The following is a 13113-nucleotide window of genomic DNA, read 5'->3' as shown; positions in this document are numbered from 1 at the left end:
CATCATGGCGGTGGGGTATCTGGCCCTAGCTCAGGGCTTCTCCCACCCACCCATCAGGATCCAGGTCTCTGTCCCAGGACGCTCCCGCCCAGCACTCAGAAAGAACACTCCCTCCAGGAGCAGAGCTTTACTTTTCCAGTTTTAGTGTATTTACAAAAGTCCACAGCTCCGGCTGGAGGCCCCATTGTTCTGTACTGTCCCTGCCCTGGGACAGTTCAATTTACTCTGTGCTTGTCCAGATAGGGGACAAAAGAGTGCCAAGTTTCTATTAGTGTAAAATAATTGATACAAAGATTGCTTATGTACTGTGAAAAAGGCTCAGGGACCAACTTGGGTCTCCTAAGCAGCCTTGTTGGGTCCTCCAGGCCCCAAATAGGCAATGAGGCCTGGTGTCCCTTATCACCACAAACACCAGCCTGGGCTCCTGGCGCATTCAGCCTCTCTCACAATCACACACACCACATCTATCTAGATCTGTATGTTCTCTCTTTCATACACACACACACACACACGCACACGCACACGCACACACACAGAGAGCTGACGCTCCCAGTGCTCAGACAGCTGAGAAAAGCTATGTACACTGAGGGAGTAGCACCGAGTAAGGGGCTGCCAGCTCATGCCTGCCCCTCCAAGACCCTTCCTCTCCATAAAAAAGGGGATCTAGAGGGCATCGTGCAAAGTCCTTGGGAGCCCGGAGGCAGGAAGCGGCTGTCCTCAGGACAGCCCCCCCACCCCGGAGACGTGGCCTCATCGGGGCTTGCAGGGTGTGGGCATGAGGGAGACAGGGCTACGCAGCGCCTCCTCGATGTCCTCCAGGCAGCCAAGCAGGTCCATGTCGCGGAGCACAAGGCCCAGCAGCTCCAGTGTGGCCTCCTGGTGTGGCGTGCGCTGCCGCCAGGTCGCCAGCATGCTGTACTGCGCCTCGCGCAGGCAGCGCCCGTTCTGCAGCTCCAGCCGCTCGATCTCGTGCTCACTCAGCCCCAGCCGCCGCACGAACTCCTTCCAGCGCGACGGGGGCACGCCGTCCACGACCGCGTACAGCGTTGCAGGATCTGCTGCAAGGAAGCCGGCAGTAAAGCCGGCAGCTGCGGCTCCCCGCCAGCTCCATGCGCACGCGCCCTCGAGGAGCCCCGCCCACCTGTACCCCGCGGCCCGGATTCCCCTCCAGGTGCTCACCATCTGGGCGTCGTGTGTGCGCGCTCTTCTCCAGCTTCTGAAGAGGGGTGGGGATGGGGGTGGAGACTGGAGCCGCTGTGAGGAGGGGGCCAGCCCCCTGGTGGGATGGCGCCATCTCTCTGGGGGGTGATTCAGGCTGGTACTTGGACCAGCCACCAGGGGTGTAGGTGGAACTGGGGGTGTAGGTGGAACTGGGGGTGAGGGCGGAACTGGGGGTGAAGGCTGGGTTGGGGCTGGGACAGAAGACCGGGATGGGACTGAAGCCCGTGGTGAGGCCGAAGCCTGGGGCTGGGGTCAGGGGCTGAGGCTCCCCCTGAAAGAGAGAAGGCGCAGCATTAGTGGGGAGAGGAAAAGCATCTAGCCCCCTTTATTCTGGATGGTGTTTGGAGTAGAGGGAATTAGGGGAGCCCGAGATCAAGGGTGATTCCAGGTAATTTGGGTCTTGCAAGCCATAATGGACAGTCAGGGAAGATTGGGGGTAGGTCCTTGCCTTCTTCTTACCTCTTTTACAGGTGTTGATTTCCCACAAACTGGAGAAAAAGAAACAAAACGTCACAAATTTGACTTCCTCTCTCAGCCCTGGCGCCCTGCTGGGACTGGCCCTCTGGGGATTTGTGGTGACATGCTTCAGGGCCTGTGTGGCCCCAGGGATGAGAGAACTACTGTATGACCTCTCTCCAGCCATCCAGGTCGCGGGGAACTCAGGGGACTACAGGGGTGCTCCTCATTGCCTTCCATGCTGGTGCATCTTACCACCCAGCCTCCTGCCACACCCCCACCAGCACCCTTTGTCCCTCCTGGAGGCCCCACTCACCAATGGAGTGGAGCTTGGACGTCCACCGTTGGAAGCGGCATATTAAAGCCATGAAGAGGGATAAAAGGCAGAGACCAAAAAAGATCACCAGGGGCAACAGCACTGTGGTACATGGAGGAAAAGCAGATTGTGGTCAGAGGAGAGGGCTACAGGAGGTAGCAGGGCCAGATGGGTGGGTGCAGGGGCAAGATTCGGAGGGCGCAGGTGGGCATCGGGTTATTTCTCCTCACCTGTGTCCTGAGGGTTAATAACAGGTTCAGATATGGGTTGGCACAACTTCGTGCACTCCGTGTTTTCCTGACAGCTAAAAGAAGCAATAGCACAGGTAAATAGGGGCCTTAATGTAGGAGGAACACAGGTTCAAAGAAAAAAAAATAGTGTTAGAAATTCTCTGCTTTACAAATATTTTAACTATCTCTTGAGATGTAATGGAAATTAACCTGTCTTGAGAACTGATGCAAATTGATGCATTAATTTATGAAAACATAAATTAATCATAGAATCTTTCATTTGGAACCATTATTGATCTTGAAGAGGCTGTGTAGAAAAGGAGTTAAAAGCAGTCAGGGTCAGGATATAAATTTCAGCCCAGTCACTAACTAGTAGTGTGACTGACTCCAAGGAAGTCCTATAACTTGTATGCCTTAGTTTCCTTATGAGGAAAACAGGAATCCTACCCACCTGTCAGGATTGAGGATTAAGTCAAAGAGTTATGCCTGACATACAGTGAGTGTTCGATGAATGGCAGCTGTCATTAAATTGTTATTTTATCCGATGAGAATCCTGTAGCAGAGAGACGTTAAAGGGCTTTTTCTCAAGATGACACTGCTACTGACAATATCTGACTTTGAAACAGAGGTCAAACGTGCATGTGAAAATGTTAAAAATACGTATTGCTGGGGGGCTGCAGAAAGCACTTTAGAATAAGCGCATCTTTCCACGTTGGGAGCTGTCACTGGGCACTGTGGAGTGGTGAGAACTACGCGGGAGGCCTAGGAGGAACTTGAGGTGAGTTCTCAGCAGGAATCTGAAAGCAGGAAGAGGTCCTTTTGCCCACCTCACAAGCCCATGATGAGAACTACATGGGTTGCGTGTAAAAGCTCTCTCAAAGAGAAGAAATAAAACAGTGGGAAAAAGAAACTGTTTTCTTGTCAGATACCTCGTGCCTATTTTTTGTGATTCTTAACAACTTCGTCAAGTAGATGTCATTGTCCTTAAAGATAAGAATACTAAGGCTCAGAGACGTTAAGTCACTTGCCCAAAGTCGCATAGCCAGTAAGTGACTAGGCTGAGATTTAAATCTGGGTCAGTTCAAATTTAGAGCCCTCAGTTTCTTCTTTGTAAGCAAGTATGCAAGAACAGCCTCTGTGAGCCAGGAGTGAGGAGGCCGAGTCAAAGGGACTGGGAAAGAAATACCATATTGCATCAAACGTAAAATGTTATCAGTAATAAGAGGTGCCCTTATTTACATACCACACACACACACACACACACACACACACACACACCTGCCAATTAAACCACGATACATCATCAATTGTTGTAAGATGCAGTCTAATTTCAGAGATGTAAGAGTGTGTGTCCTAGAAACAGTAATAGATCCTATTATCAAGTAAGAATTTCAATAAAAAAAAAAATCTGAATGTCTGATTTAGAAGAACTACAAGCCCCTAGGGTATGTGCCTCTATACCCAAAGACTTTTTAAGATTTGATATTTAACAAACAAGTTGAGGGGAAAAGAGACAGATTATCTGGTGATGTTGTCTTCCACTCAAGCAGCTAGTAGGAGCTAGAGTACCTGGGGTGCTTCCCTTGACCTGCTGGTGGCTCTCACCACAGCCACCCCATCACACCCCATGCCCCTTGATCCTGGCAGAGATACTCACTTAACACAGGACACACATTTGTTCTCTCTTAGAAAGAACCCTGTGTGGCAGGCGCATCTGGTGTCCTGTCTCTCCTGGCCTGTGGGGAGAGAGGCAGTACAGCTAAAGGAGACCAGCCTGCCCCCTGGGGACCGAAGCGGGCGGGGAGGGGGGTGGGGTGCATACATCATGATACATCATGGCCAAAGTGGAGGCGTTGCCACAGACAGCAGGAATGGGAAGGATAGATAGGAAGTGCTGCCTCGCCGGGCAGGGGGCAGAACGGTGGAGACCCTCCTCCTAGGACAGAGCCCACCCCTGCACTGAGAAGGGGGCTGGGGTCAGGAGAGCCATGCTCACACTCCAATTGCACCGTGCCATTGAGGCAAGGGCTGCAGTCGTGGCACTGAAAAAGATCGTTATTCCAATATTTCCGGTACTGGTTCTTCTTGCAGCCACATACAGTGTTCCGGTCCACTCTGCAAGGAGAAATCTCCACCTGGTTCATTTCTGGGAAGGGAAAGAGATGGGTTTGAGCCTCTCTCTGTAACACATGCTCACACTCATGCCGTCTATCACATCTGTACGTGTATTTCTGCCCACACGCAACACAGATTTGCACACCCTCGCAGAGGGACAAGTGCACACGCTTCTCTCAGTGCCCACCCTGACACATCCTGTTTAGAGCCCTTGCCCTCTCCTCAGACTCACCTTTTCGGCATATCGAGCAGCTATGGCATTCTATGGAGTAGTTCTCAGTAGCGGTATAGGTGCCGTTTTCACACTCCCTGCAGTCCGTGTCCAGCCCCGGGGCTGGACAGTCATTGTACTTGTAGGTCCCTGTGATTGAGGTATCTGGGTTAAGCTGCAGCCAAGAGCTCAAGGAAGGAGTCCCATGCTAGGGAGAACAGCCTGGGCTACCTCTCTGAAGTCTCTAGGGGCAGAAAGAGGAAGAAAATCCAGCCCTGGAGTAGCAGCTAAGTTAGGAGACTTGGGGACAAGGACTGCAGGTACTAGGACATCGGGAAAAAGCAAAAGAAGTAGCAGGGCCCGTAACCGAGGAGACTCACTGTTACCATTTCCTCCTACCTTTGTGGCACTTCGTACAGCAAATGGATTTATTTTTAGGGTGTCTGTATTTTCCCTGCGGACAAAAGCTGTCTCTCTTCTCCCGGTCCCTGAGGTGAGGGACCAGTCCAGTAACCCCTAAGGGGTATATTTCCACCAACAGAACCAGGAGCACCTGAGGAAGAATCAGTAGAGGCGAGACTATCAGGATCTAAGTTTGGACAGTTGTCATCATGCGATCTAGTGCTTAACTGTTCTCCAGTCGTCCTATGTGCTAATAATGTCCTGTGTCCCTCCAACTCAAGGCTGGTAGACCCCAGCCTGGCCGTATTTTATCCTTATTTCCCCATAGCAGCTAATAGTGTTGGACACAGGGCAGATGTTCAAGGAATTTTGATTGGAAGCTGGTAGGTGACCTCAGTTGTGACCCTTCCCAACAAGCAGCCCTAAAGATCGGGGTGCTGTTTCTCCATCTGAATGCTGTGTGCCCAGTGCATTCACTTTGTGAACATTCACAGAGGTGAACAATTGGGATCTGTGCAATTGTTCTTGAACTACGTTATACCAGTAAAAAGGTTCTTTATAAAATCGGATTGGAGTGAGGGTGAGTGATGTTCCCACGGGCACCGTTCCTGGTGCAAAATCAAAAAGAAGTTTCTTTATAAATTTGTATCAAAACCTTACTCAGGATCCCACCCTCAGACTCCAAGCTTCACTCCATTCCACCACTTAATCTGCACGAATGCCCCAGGTTTGCCAGGGAAAATGGGGAGGGAAATAAAAGGGAAAGTTTGGGGTCAAGGAAGGGGTAGGCAGGTGACAAAGTTTCCATGAGGGCAGGAATGGGCAAAGGCATGTAGATTACATGCAATTAGAGCTAGCCAGAGGCTAGTAATCCAGCTCAAATGACCATCAAGTCAGGAGCTGAGGGTGTGCGGGGGAGTCGGGATGCTCTTTGCACATTGGGGCATTCTGGAAGGCATGTTTTAGAGCCTCAGGCTAAGCCCGCAGCAGCTGAGTCACTTGCCCAGTTCTGGCTACTTAAGTGCTTGGACAGCAAATCCAGACTTTGCTCTTTGCTTTTTTGACCAGTTTCTTGCCGGCTTTTCCCAAGGCCTTGCTTTTTCTTTTTCTCTGCTATAAGAGAGGTAAAAATAAAAGGATGTCCTCAAAGTATGTTAAACATGGAGGAGCAACAGACTAATCAGATCGCAAAATCCCCAGCCTGGGACACAAAGGCCCAGCAGCCAGCCCTGCAGCCTCAATGGCCCCACCTCTCAGCAGGCAGGTAGGCAGGTCGCACCAGGTCACACCTGAGTCACCCACTGGGAGATGCTGCAGGAGCCCAGAAGCCCAGGCCTCAGACACAAACAGGGGAAGCCACTCTCAGAAACATGGCAGCAACCCCTGCAGGGGCACGCCCCTCCACTCAGAGAGCAGCAGCCTTCCTTGGCTCACTCCGGCACTGTGCCATCCCTCCTGAGAACAGTGCTGGGGCAGCCGGGGCAACAGGAAGAGTTTGGGGTGGTTATGGGAAGAATTTCCCGATCCTGAGAGAAGAGCTTTCCCCGAAGAAGAACTCACAGCACCTCAGGTCACGGGCACTAGGAATTCTATCCAGGGGGGCTGGGAGCAAAGCCAACCAACAGACCAACAGAGACAGAGTCAGGAAGAGCTGGGGGGTCTGCAGTTCCGGGACCAGGGATCTCTGGCTTATAAGAAATAAACTTCCCAGGAGGCAAGGAGGGAAAGAGGCTTTCTCAGGCCACGTGTCCTCTCCCTTTCCAGCACTTTGGGAGTTAAATCAGATCCGGGAAAGGGAAATCTTTTCCCAGAAGCTCCGCCCAGTGACTCAGGCCAGAGGGAGGGAGAGGGTCTGGGGGAGGGGAGAGAGAACTAGCAGCTTCCCCAGCAAGTCGAGGATCATGAGTCAGCATAAAGACTGAAGGGACCAGCCAACAGTTGGGATCCCATCTGATCCCTTCCTCCTGTGGGCCAGTCTCTCCCTCCAATCCTTTCCTCCCCTCCTCCTCAAACCCAGGCAATGGACCCCTGTCCCACTGCGCCCACATTTTTCGGGAAATGGCTCCCTCTCCCATTCCATCCCAAAGGGAAGTCTCCCACAACCCCTGGCTTCCTCCCATCAAGTCATTACTCAGCCCTCCCTGAGGGCCACTCAGTTCCTTCCAGCCTCTCAGCATCCTTCCTTTAGACTAGACCCCATCCTGGCTCCTCCTCCCTGTTCAACCTTCTCCCAGCAGATAAACCAGATCCCTGGGTTCTCATCCAGCCCCTTGACACTCCCCAGTTCCAGGAGGAAGCAGACCAAGGTTTCCCTCCTCCCACCCGGGTTCTGGCCAGTTGAGTTGGGTTTGGAGACCTCCCTGGGGTCCCAAACAGTCCTTAGGAAATAAGGCCAATTCTGAGGCTCCTCAGCCTCACCCTCAAGCCCACTGGCAGCACAGGAAAAACTCCAGAGCCCTGAACACCCACTTCCAAGAGCAAGGAAGCAAGCCAGAAGGGACATGAGACAATCAGCACTGTTGCCTAGGTCCGTCAGGGCCCCCAGCAGTGGGCACCATTCGTTGGCCCTGGTTGGCTCCAGCGAGCACCGTCCTTAGCAGTTGCATCTTGCAGCAAAACAGCAAAAACAGATGGTGAGTTCTGAGCACCCAGAGTGCCTGTCACCTGGAGCACAGGACAGGCAGGAAGCTGGGGGTGCCTGTGGAGAGACAGTTGAGGGGGTGGCCCAGCACCCCTCCGACTCCCCCACAACTTCCGCCTGCGGAGGCTTTGAAGTGTGACTTCCTGTGCTGGAGCTGCTGCGTGGGGTAAAAAGCGACCCTGTGGTCTAACTCTGACCCAGCCGCCTCCAGGGACAGCTTAGCTGTTCTCTTCCCCCACATGAATGTGCCCATTAAATTAAAATGTGTTCATTTGGTGTCAAAATCTTTAGGGAGCTCATGACAGCTACTCCTCCATCAATGACACTTCCCCCACCCGAGCTCATTAGATGCTCAGCCCCCTGTGAACTTCAACGACATGAATTAACTATATCTACTCTGGGCTGTTATCATAATGTAATTATCTCGGGTGAGTAGATATGATCTCCCCAATAAACCATAAACTGTCTATAAGAGTTCAGAAAGAGTGTCTTGGTCAGAGATAGTGTCCTGTCCATCCCTCAGCACGCAGAACTGGGGGAGTAAAATAAACGTGGATTCATGGGTTGATCTAATGGCTGATCTGTTCTCCACTCCAGGTAAAGCCAGTGATTCCTAAAGAGGGAAGTAGGGAGTTAGTGTCCCACCCCCCATAGGAATTTCTTTATCCCCATGGGAGAGCTCTCAAAGGACCGGCCCTCTCCATCCCACACACATGCAGACACATGAACACCCTCAGTGAAGACTGTGACAAGTGTTCCTCTCCCTGTGAGAGTCACCGGTAAATAAAAGCAGCACCTACAAACGATAGGAAGGCAAATAAGAGTCTGAGCACCTCTGCTCTACCCCGTTAGACCCGTACTCCTATTTCCTGGACCCTTAACACCATCCAAACTAAATTCATCAATCTCTTGGCCTATACAAATGTTACACCACCGACTGTGCACCAATACCAAGGCATTTGCCACCTTGCTTTCCTCAGGGCCCTGCCTCCACCCCTACTGCCATCCCGTCTCAGTTCCTCTTGCCAGTTCATCCTCTGTGATCTCCAGGTTCGCTCCATGTCCGTGGGTTGCCTCACATCTGGATTACTGCAACTGTCTTCCAGCAGATTGCTCAGCCCCTTTCCTGCTCCAACCCATCCTATAGGCTTTCTAATCTGCGTTCAGGTTTCAACTTGCACCTGCATGTGTGAGAATCTTCCTCCCTTGGGCCTGACCTGAACATCATTTCAACAGGTCACTAATTTCTTGAATGAGCCCTTGCAAAGATACCTCATTGCTATTCCGAACACATTCCTGAAACGCAGTGGGCCCTCAGAGAACTGTTTCTGAATGAATGAACAAACGAACGAATGAATGAATTCCTCTACTTAGGACCACATTCAAATTCTCTCTTCATCCCCTCCTGCACTCCCTCTCATTTTCTCATCCTCAATTCTTCTTGTTCCTCGACGTGGCCCTGCCACTTCAGCTAAGGGACTCATCTTCCTGCCACCACCACCCCCAATACAAAACCCTGTCTCTCCACTCCTTTGCTCTCCCTCAAACCAATACCAATCTCCCTTCTTTCTAGCCACTCTGCCATTCGGTGACTTCAAATTTCAGCTCCAAATCCACTTTCTAGGAGGCTTTCCCTCTCTCATCCCATCTGACCAATCTTTTGTTCTTTTATTCATTCAACAAATAGTTGAGCAGTCTGGCTGCCAGGGAGACAGAGATAAAATACGCCCGTCATGCTCTCAGGAGTTCTCCGCTGGGTCGGACAGTCAATTGTAGGCTCTGCAATTTGTGCAGGGAGCAGTACGAGAGCATGGCCACTAGTGTTGAGATTTGCTAAGCAAGAAAAAGCAGCCGGGCACCACGTCACAGTGCTTTTGCGGAGATTTTCCTCCAGACCGTTCTCTGAATTCATTTTTTTGCTGGACGCTGTCTTGGGTCCTATAATATAAGCTTTTTGAGAGCAGCAAAGTCCCGTTTGTTTGAACACACTCTCTCTCGCATTCTTCTACTCTACACCCACTCTCACACACGTACACGCTGTGTGCTCTGAATTGCCCATTGAACAGTGAGCAATTGGAAAGCTCGTGGCCAGCCTTATCCAAACCTTGCACACCTCCAGTTTTCCCTCCAGCTCCAGGCTGAGCTTGTGTCCCTTTTAGTCAAACCCCTAACTAGCGGGGATCAGTCCCAGCCCCCAGGCACTTCCCTTTACCTGTTTGTTCAGGCTACTATACCCTCTGTTTTCCGAACACAAGGATTCCTACTGATGGTGCTAACACTAACGACATAAAAGCTAACATCTATTGAGTGCTTCCTTTTTGCTATATTGTATTCCTCTACTAGAATGTAGACTCCGTAAGGACAGCGATTTCGTGCACTGCTGTAATCCCAGCCCCCAAAACTGTGTCTAGCACAGAGCAGGCACTTAATAAATTGAATACTTCCTATGTATAAATCTATTTAATCTTTAAAACAACTTTCTGTGGAGATAAAAACATTATGTTCGTTTTAGCGATAAGAAACTAAGGCATGGAGGGGTTACATAACCTGCTCAAGTTCAGGCAGCTACTACATGAGGGAGCCAGGATTTGAATCCAGGTGATCGGGATTTGAGTCCAGGTGATCGACTCCCAAAGAGAGAAGATGGCAGGGCAGCGGGACTAGGGGGAGGGGAGCCCGGGAGAAGGACAGCTGTGAGAGAAGGAAGAGACACGGGGCTGGGGAGATAGGAGGTGGAAGAACCAGAAGAATAGTGAGGCCAGGACAGAGAGGGGTGCTCCATGCGGAACTGCGTTCTAGAAATGTGGAGCGGAGCAGAGAAGAGAGGGAGAAGGTGGGAACTAGAGAAGAAATGGTTTCAAAAGGAGACTCCGAGAAGTCTGAGGAGACTTATGGGAAAGAAAGTAAAACACTCCAAAGAGAGGAGAGGTAGGGGAGCGACGGGGGAGCCGGTGACTGAGCGGAAACTGCCGGACACAGGGTGGGCAGTGCACCTGGCTAGGTGCCGAGGGGCTCGGGGCATCTGCACGGGAAGGCTTCAGGACAGGGAGGGAGATCGCGGGAACCTTCACCCAAAGCTGAGGCAAGAGAAAGGGACATTTTCCAGTGACGAAAACAGCTTTCTATCAACTTCCCCAAACTGAGCGGTAGAAGAAACCAAGGAATTGTTGTCTAGGGTTGTGGGGGTGACCTGGAAGGCAGACATAGGGACACTGTCCCGGTGGAGTCGGTGTTAGCTACTGAGAGAGGGTCAGTCCAACAGAGGCCACCTGCCTAGAAGCCGAGCCAGAGGCGAAGGCTGAAGAATGCCCCTAAGTGGAAGACCTGAGCCAGGCAGGGGAGAGCACTGGGAATACTCTCCGCGGGGCCGCCCTGTCCCTATCCCATTGCCCACTACCCCCCCCCACAATATGGCACCCCAAACTTACACCCCCGACCCACCTCCTCTTCCAGACTGTTTCCCCACTTAACTATTGTCCAACTCCTGCCCTCTGGCAGGGTTCGCTCAGGCAGGGCGCCCCGGCAGCCTCCCCTCTCTCCAGTCCGATGCGGCCCCGGGCTAGCCGGGCTAGCCCAGGCTAGCCGGCTGACCAGAGGGACAGAGTTCTGAACCATCCGGACTCTAAGGCTAAGCTTCCTTCTCCCACTTTTTTCCTTTCCCTACCAAACCTTCTCCACCTTTGGCCACCACCTGCCGCCACATTTCCAGACACCCCTTCGCCCCAGCAAACTTCCTTGGCTGTCAGGGGTCCGTGCTCCTTTTCACTCCCTGCCTTTCAAACTTCCCCCTTGCCTCAGGCTCGGGGCAGGCAGAGGAATAGGGAAACCTAGGCTTCTGGCAGAGTTTGAGGTCAGGCCGTGGCCCTCTCCTGGCAAGGGCCCATTCCTGACAGCCGGCGGAGCCCCTCGCCCACCAGCCCACTCCGCCCTTCGACCCTGGTCTCACCAGTGGCAGCAGCAAGCCAGGCACGGTGGGGAGGCCCATGTCCGGCCAGCTGTGGCCTCTCACTCCCCCATGAGGGCTCAGGCAGTGGCGGCAGTGGCGGCAGCAAGCAGAGTCCCGGGATGAGCGGTCAGGAGGTCCCAAGTGGAACCTGGGCCTTGGGTAGAGGAGTTAAAGGATTGAGATTGGGATAGAGATCACGGCCTGGTCTCAGGGGCCTCAAACCCCGAAGGCCAGAACCAAAGCCTGAGTCCAGAGAACTCCGAGAAAATTACAGCAGAGGAGGGGAAGGGAGAGAGGCAGAAGGGTGTCGCAACAACGGCACAGGAAGAGCTCGGGGGAGGAGGCAGGAGGTGGAGGGAGGAGGAGGGCGGAGGCCGGGGAGGGGGGGAAAGTTTCCTTAACCCTTTGTAAGCAGTCAGTCCCGAGTCCTGGATTCACCTGCCTTGTGCCCCTGACCCACCAATCTGAGCACTCCCAACCAAACAGCAAGGGGCAACAAGCCCCCTCCATCCTAATCCCCATCACCTGGCCTTTCCCAAATGAACAGCAAAAGAAAGACCTACAGCTTTGGAGTCAGATTCACTGGGTTCTAGTTCAGAATCCCTTACCTCTTAGCTGGGTGATCTTGGACAAATAACCTAAACTCTCTCAGCCTGTTCTGCACTTTGCAAAAGGGAGAGAGCCTATCTCACGGGGTTGCTGTAAGTATTTATTGAAACAGGACAGGTGAGTGTCTGATGCATGACAAATACCCAGTGTTTCTTGGTAACTCTTCCCTTTTTCTCAGAGTTCCCCCTGATGTTCTAATCTCCCACTTTCTTGGGAATTTACCCCTCTAATCCAAACCTCAGTCTGTGCCTGTCTGGGTTCTTCAGCTGCGGATCCTGGCTGATCCTGGCTCCGCCATCGAACGATGGTGGTACCTCAAGCAGGACACCTCCGCTGGCCTTAGGTTCCCCATTATTAGATGAGAGGAATGATGCCCAGCCCACCAACACACGAAAGTGATATCGTGAGTATTAATGAGGTCGTATCTGTCAAAATGCTTTCTGAATTACAGATGTCTCGATCAGATATTACTAGTACATTCCCACACCCTTTCCCCATATATTCTGTACATCGATCCAAACTGACCCTATGGATAATCTACTGTACCCGCTCATTTTATAGTTGAGAAAACTGAGACCCAGAGACACACACAACATGTTCCCTGCAGAACCAGCAGAAATTCAGACTCCTGACTTCAATCCAAGGGCCCATTTTGCTACAATAGACATACTGCTACTTTTCTATCTGTCCCTTTGAGTTGGATCCCACGCCCTGACTCTTTGGGTATTTTATGCCACCCCTCCTGTGCAGGACATCTCCCAAATGAATCCCACAAGGGTACAAGGTTCATCCAAATGTCCTCCAGGCACAATGACCTTCTGAATTCCTAGCGCAGGCCAGGAGTCTTCCTGCTGCTGAGGTTGCTAGAAATGTGGGGAGACCAGAGAAGAGTGAGGTCCAAGGACTCTGTGACTTGGAATCACAGCTCCTGGCAAGCTTCTCCCCTTGATCACCAGCAGACCCCCA

General features: G+C 52.1%; 1 protein-coding gene across 2 annotated transcripts; it reads right to left on the bottom strand.

Annotated features, from left to right (window-relative positions):
* Window positions 1-114: 114 nt before the first annotated feature.
* Window positions 115-11865, bottom strand: TNFRSF1A (TNF receptor superfamily member 1A). 2 transcript variants are annotated; one of them, XM_016162803.2, is made up of 10 exons: window positions 11539-11865; window positions 4949-5102; window positions 4571-4699; window positions 4220-4369; window positions 3881-3959; window positions 2224-2297; window positions 1994-2095; window positions 1681-1709; window positions 1180-1492; window positions 115-1058 (listed from the first exon to the last, which is right to left on the bottom strand). In XM_016162803.2, exons 1-10 carry the CDS (start codon window positions 11575-11577, stop codon window positions 751-753), a joined length of 1377 nt encoding a protein of 458 aa, XP_016018289.1. In that variant the 5' UTR covers window positions 11578-11865; the 3' UTR covers window positions 115-750. The 2 variants fall into 2 exon arrangements, with proteins under 2 accessions (XP_016018289.1, XP_016018290.1); XM_016162804.2 differs by having other exon boundaries at window positions 115-1055.
* Between the last annotated feature and the right edge of the window lie 1248 nt (window positions 11866-13113).

This window comes from Rousettus aegyptiacus, unplaced genomic scaffold (assembly GCF_014176215.1).
Source record: "Rousettus aegyptiacus isolate mRouAeg1 unplaced genomic scaffold, mRouAeg1.p scaffold_m13_p_2, whole genome shotgun sequence".
Classification (NCBI taxonomy): Eukaryota; Metazoa; Chordata; class Mammalia; order Chiroptera; family Pteropodidae; genus Rousettus; species Rousettus aegyptiacus.
This window is presented reverse-complemented; position numbering and strand designations above follow the sequence as displayed.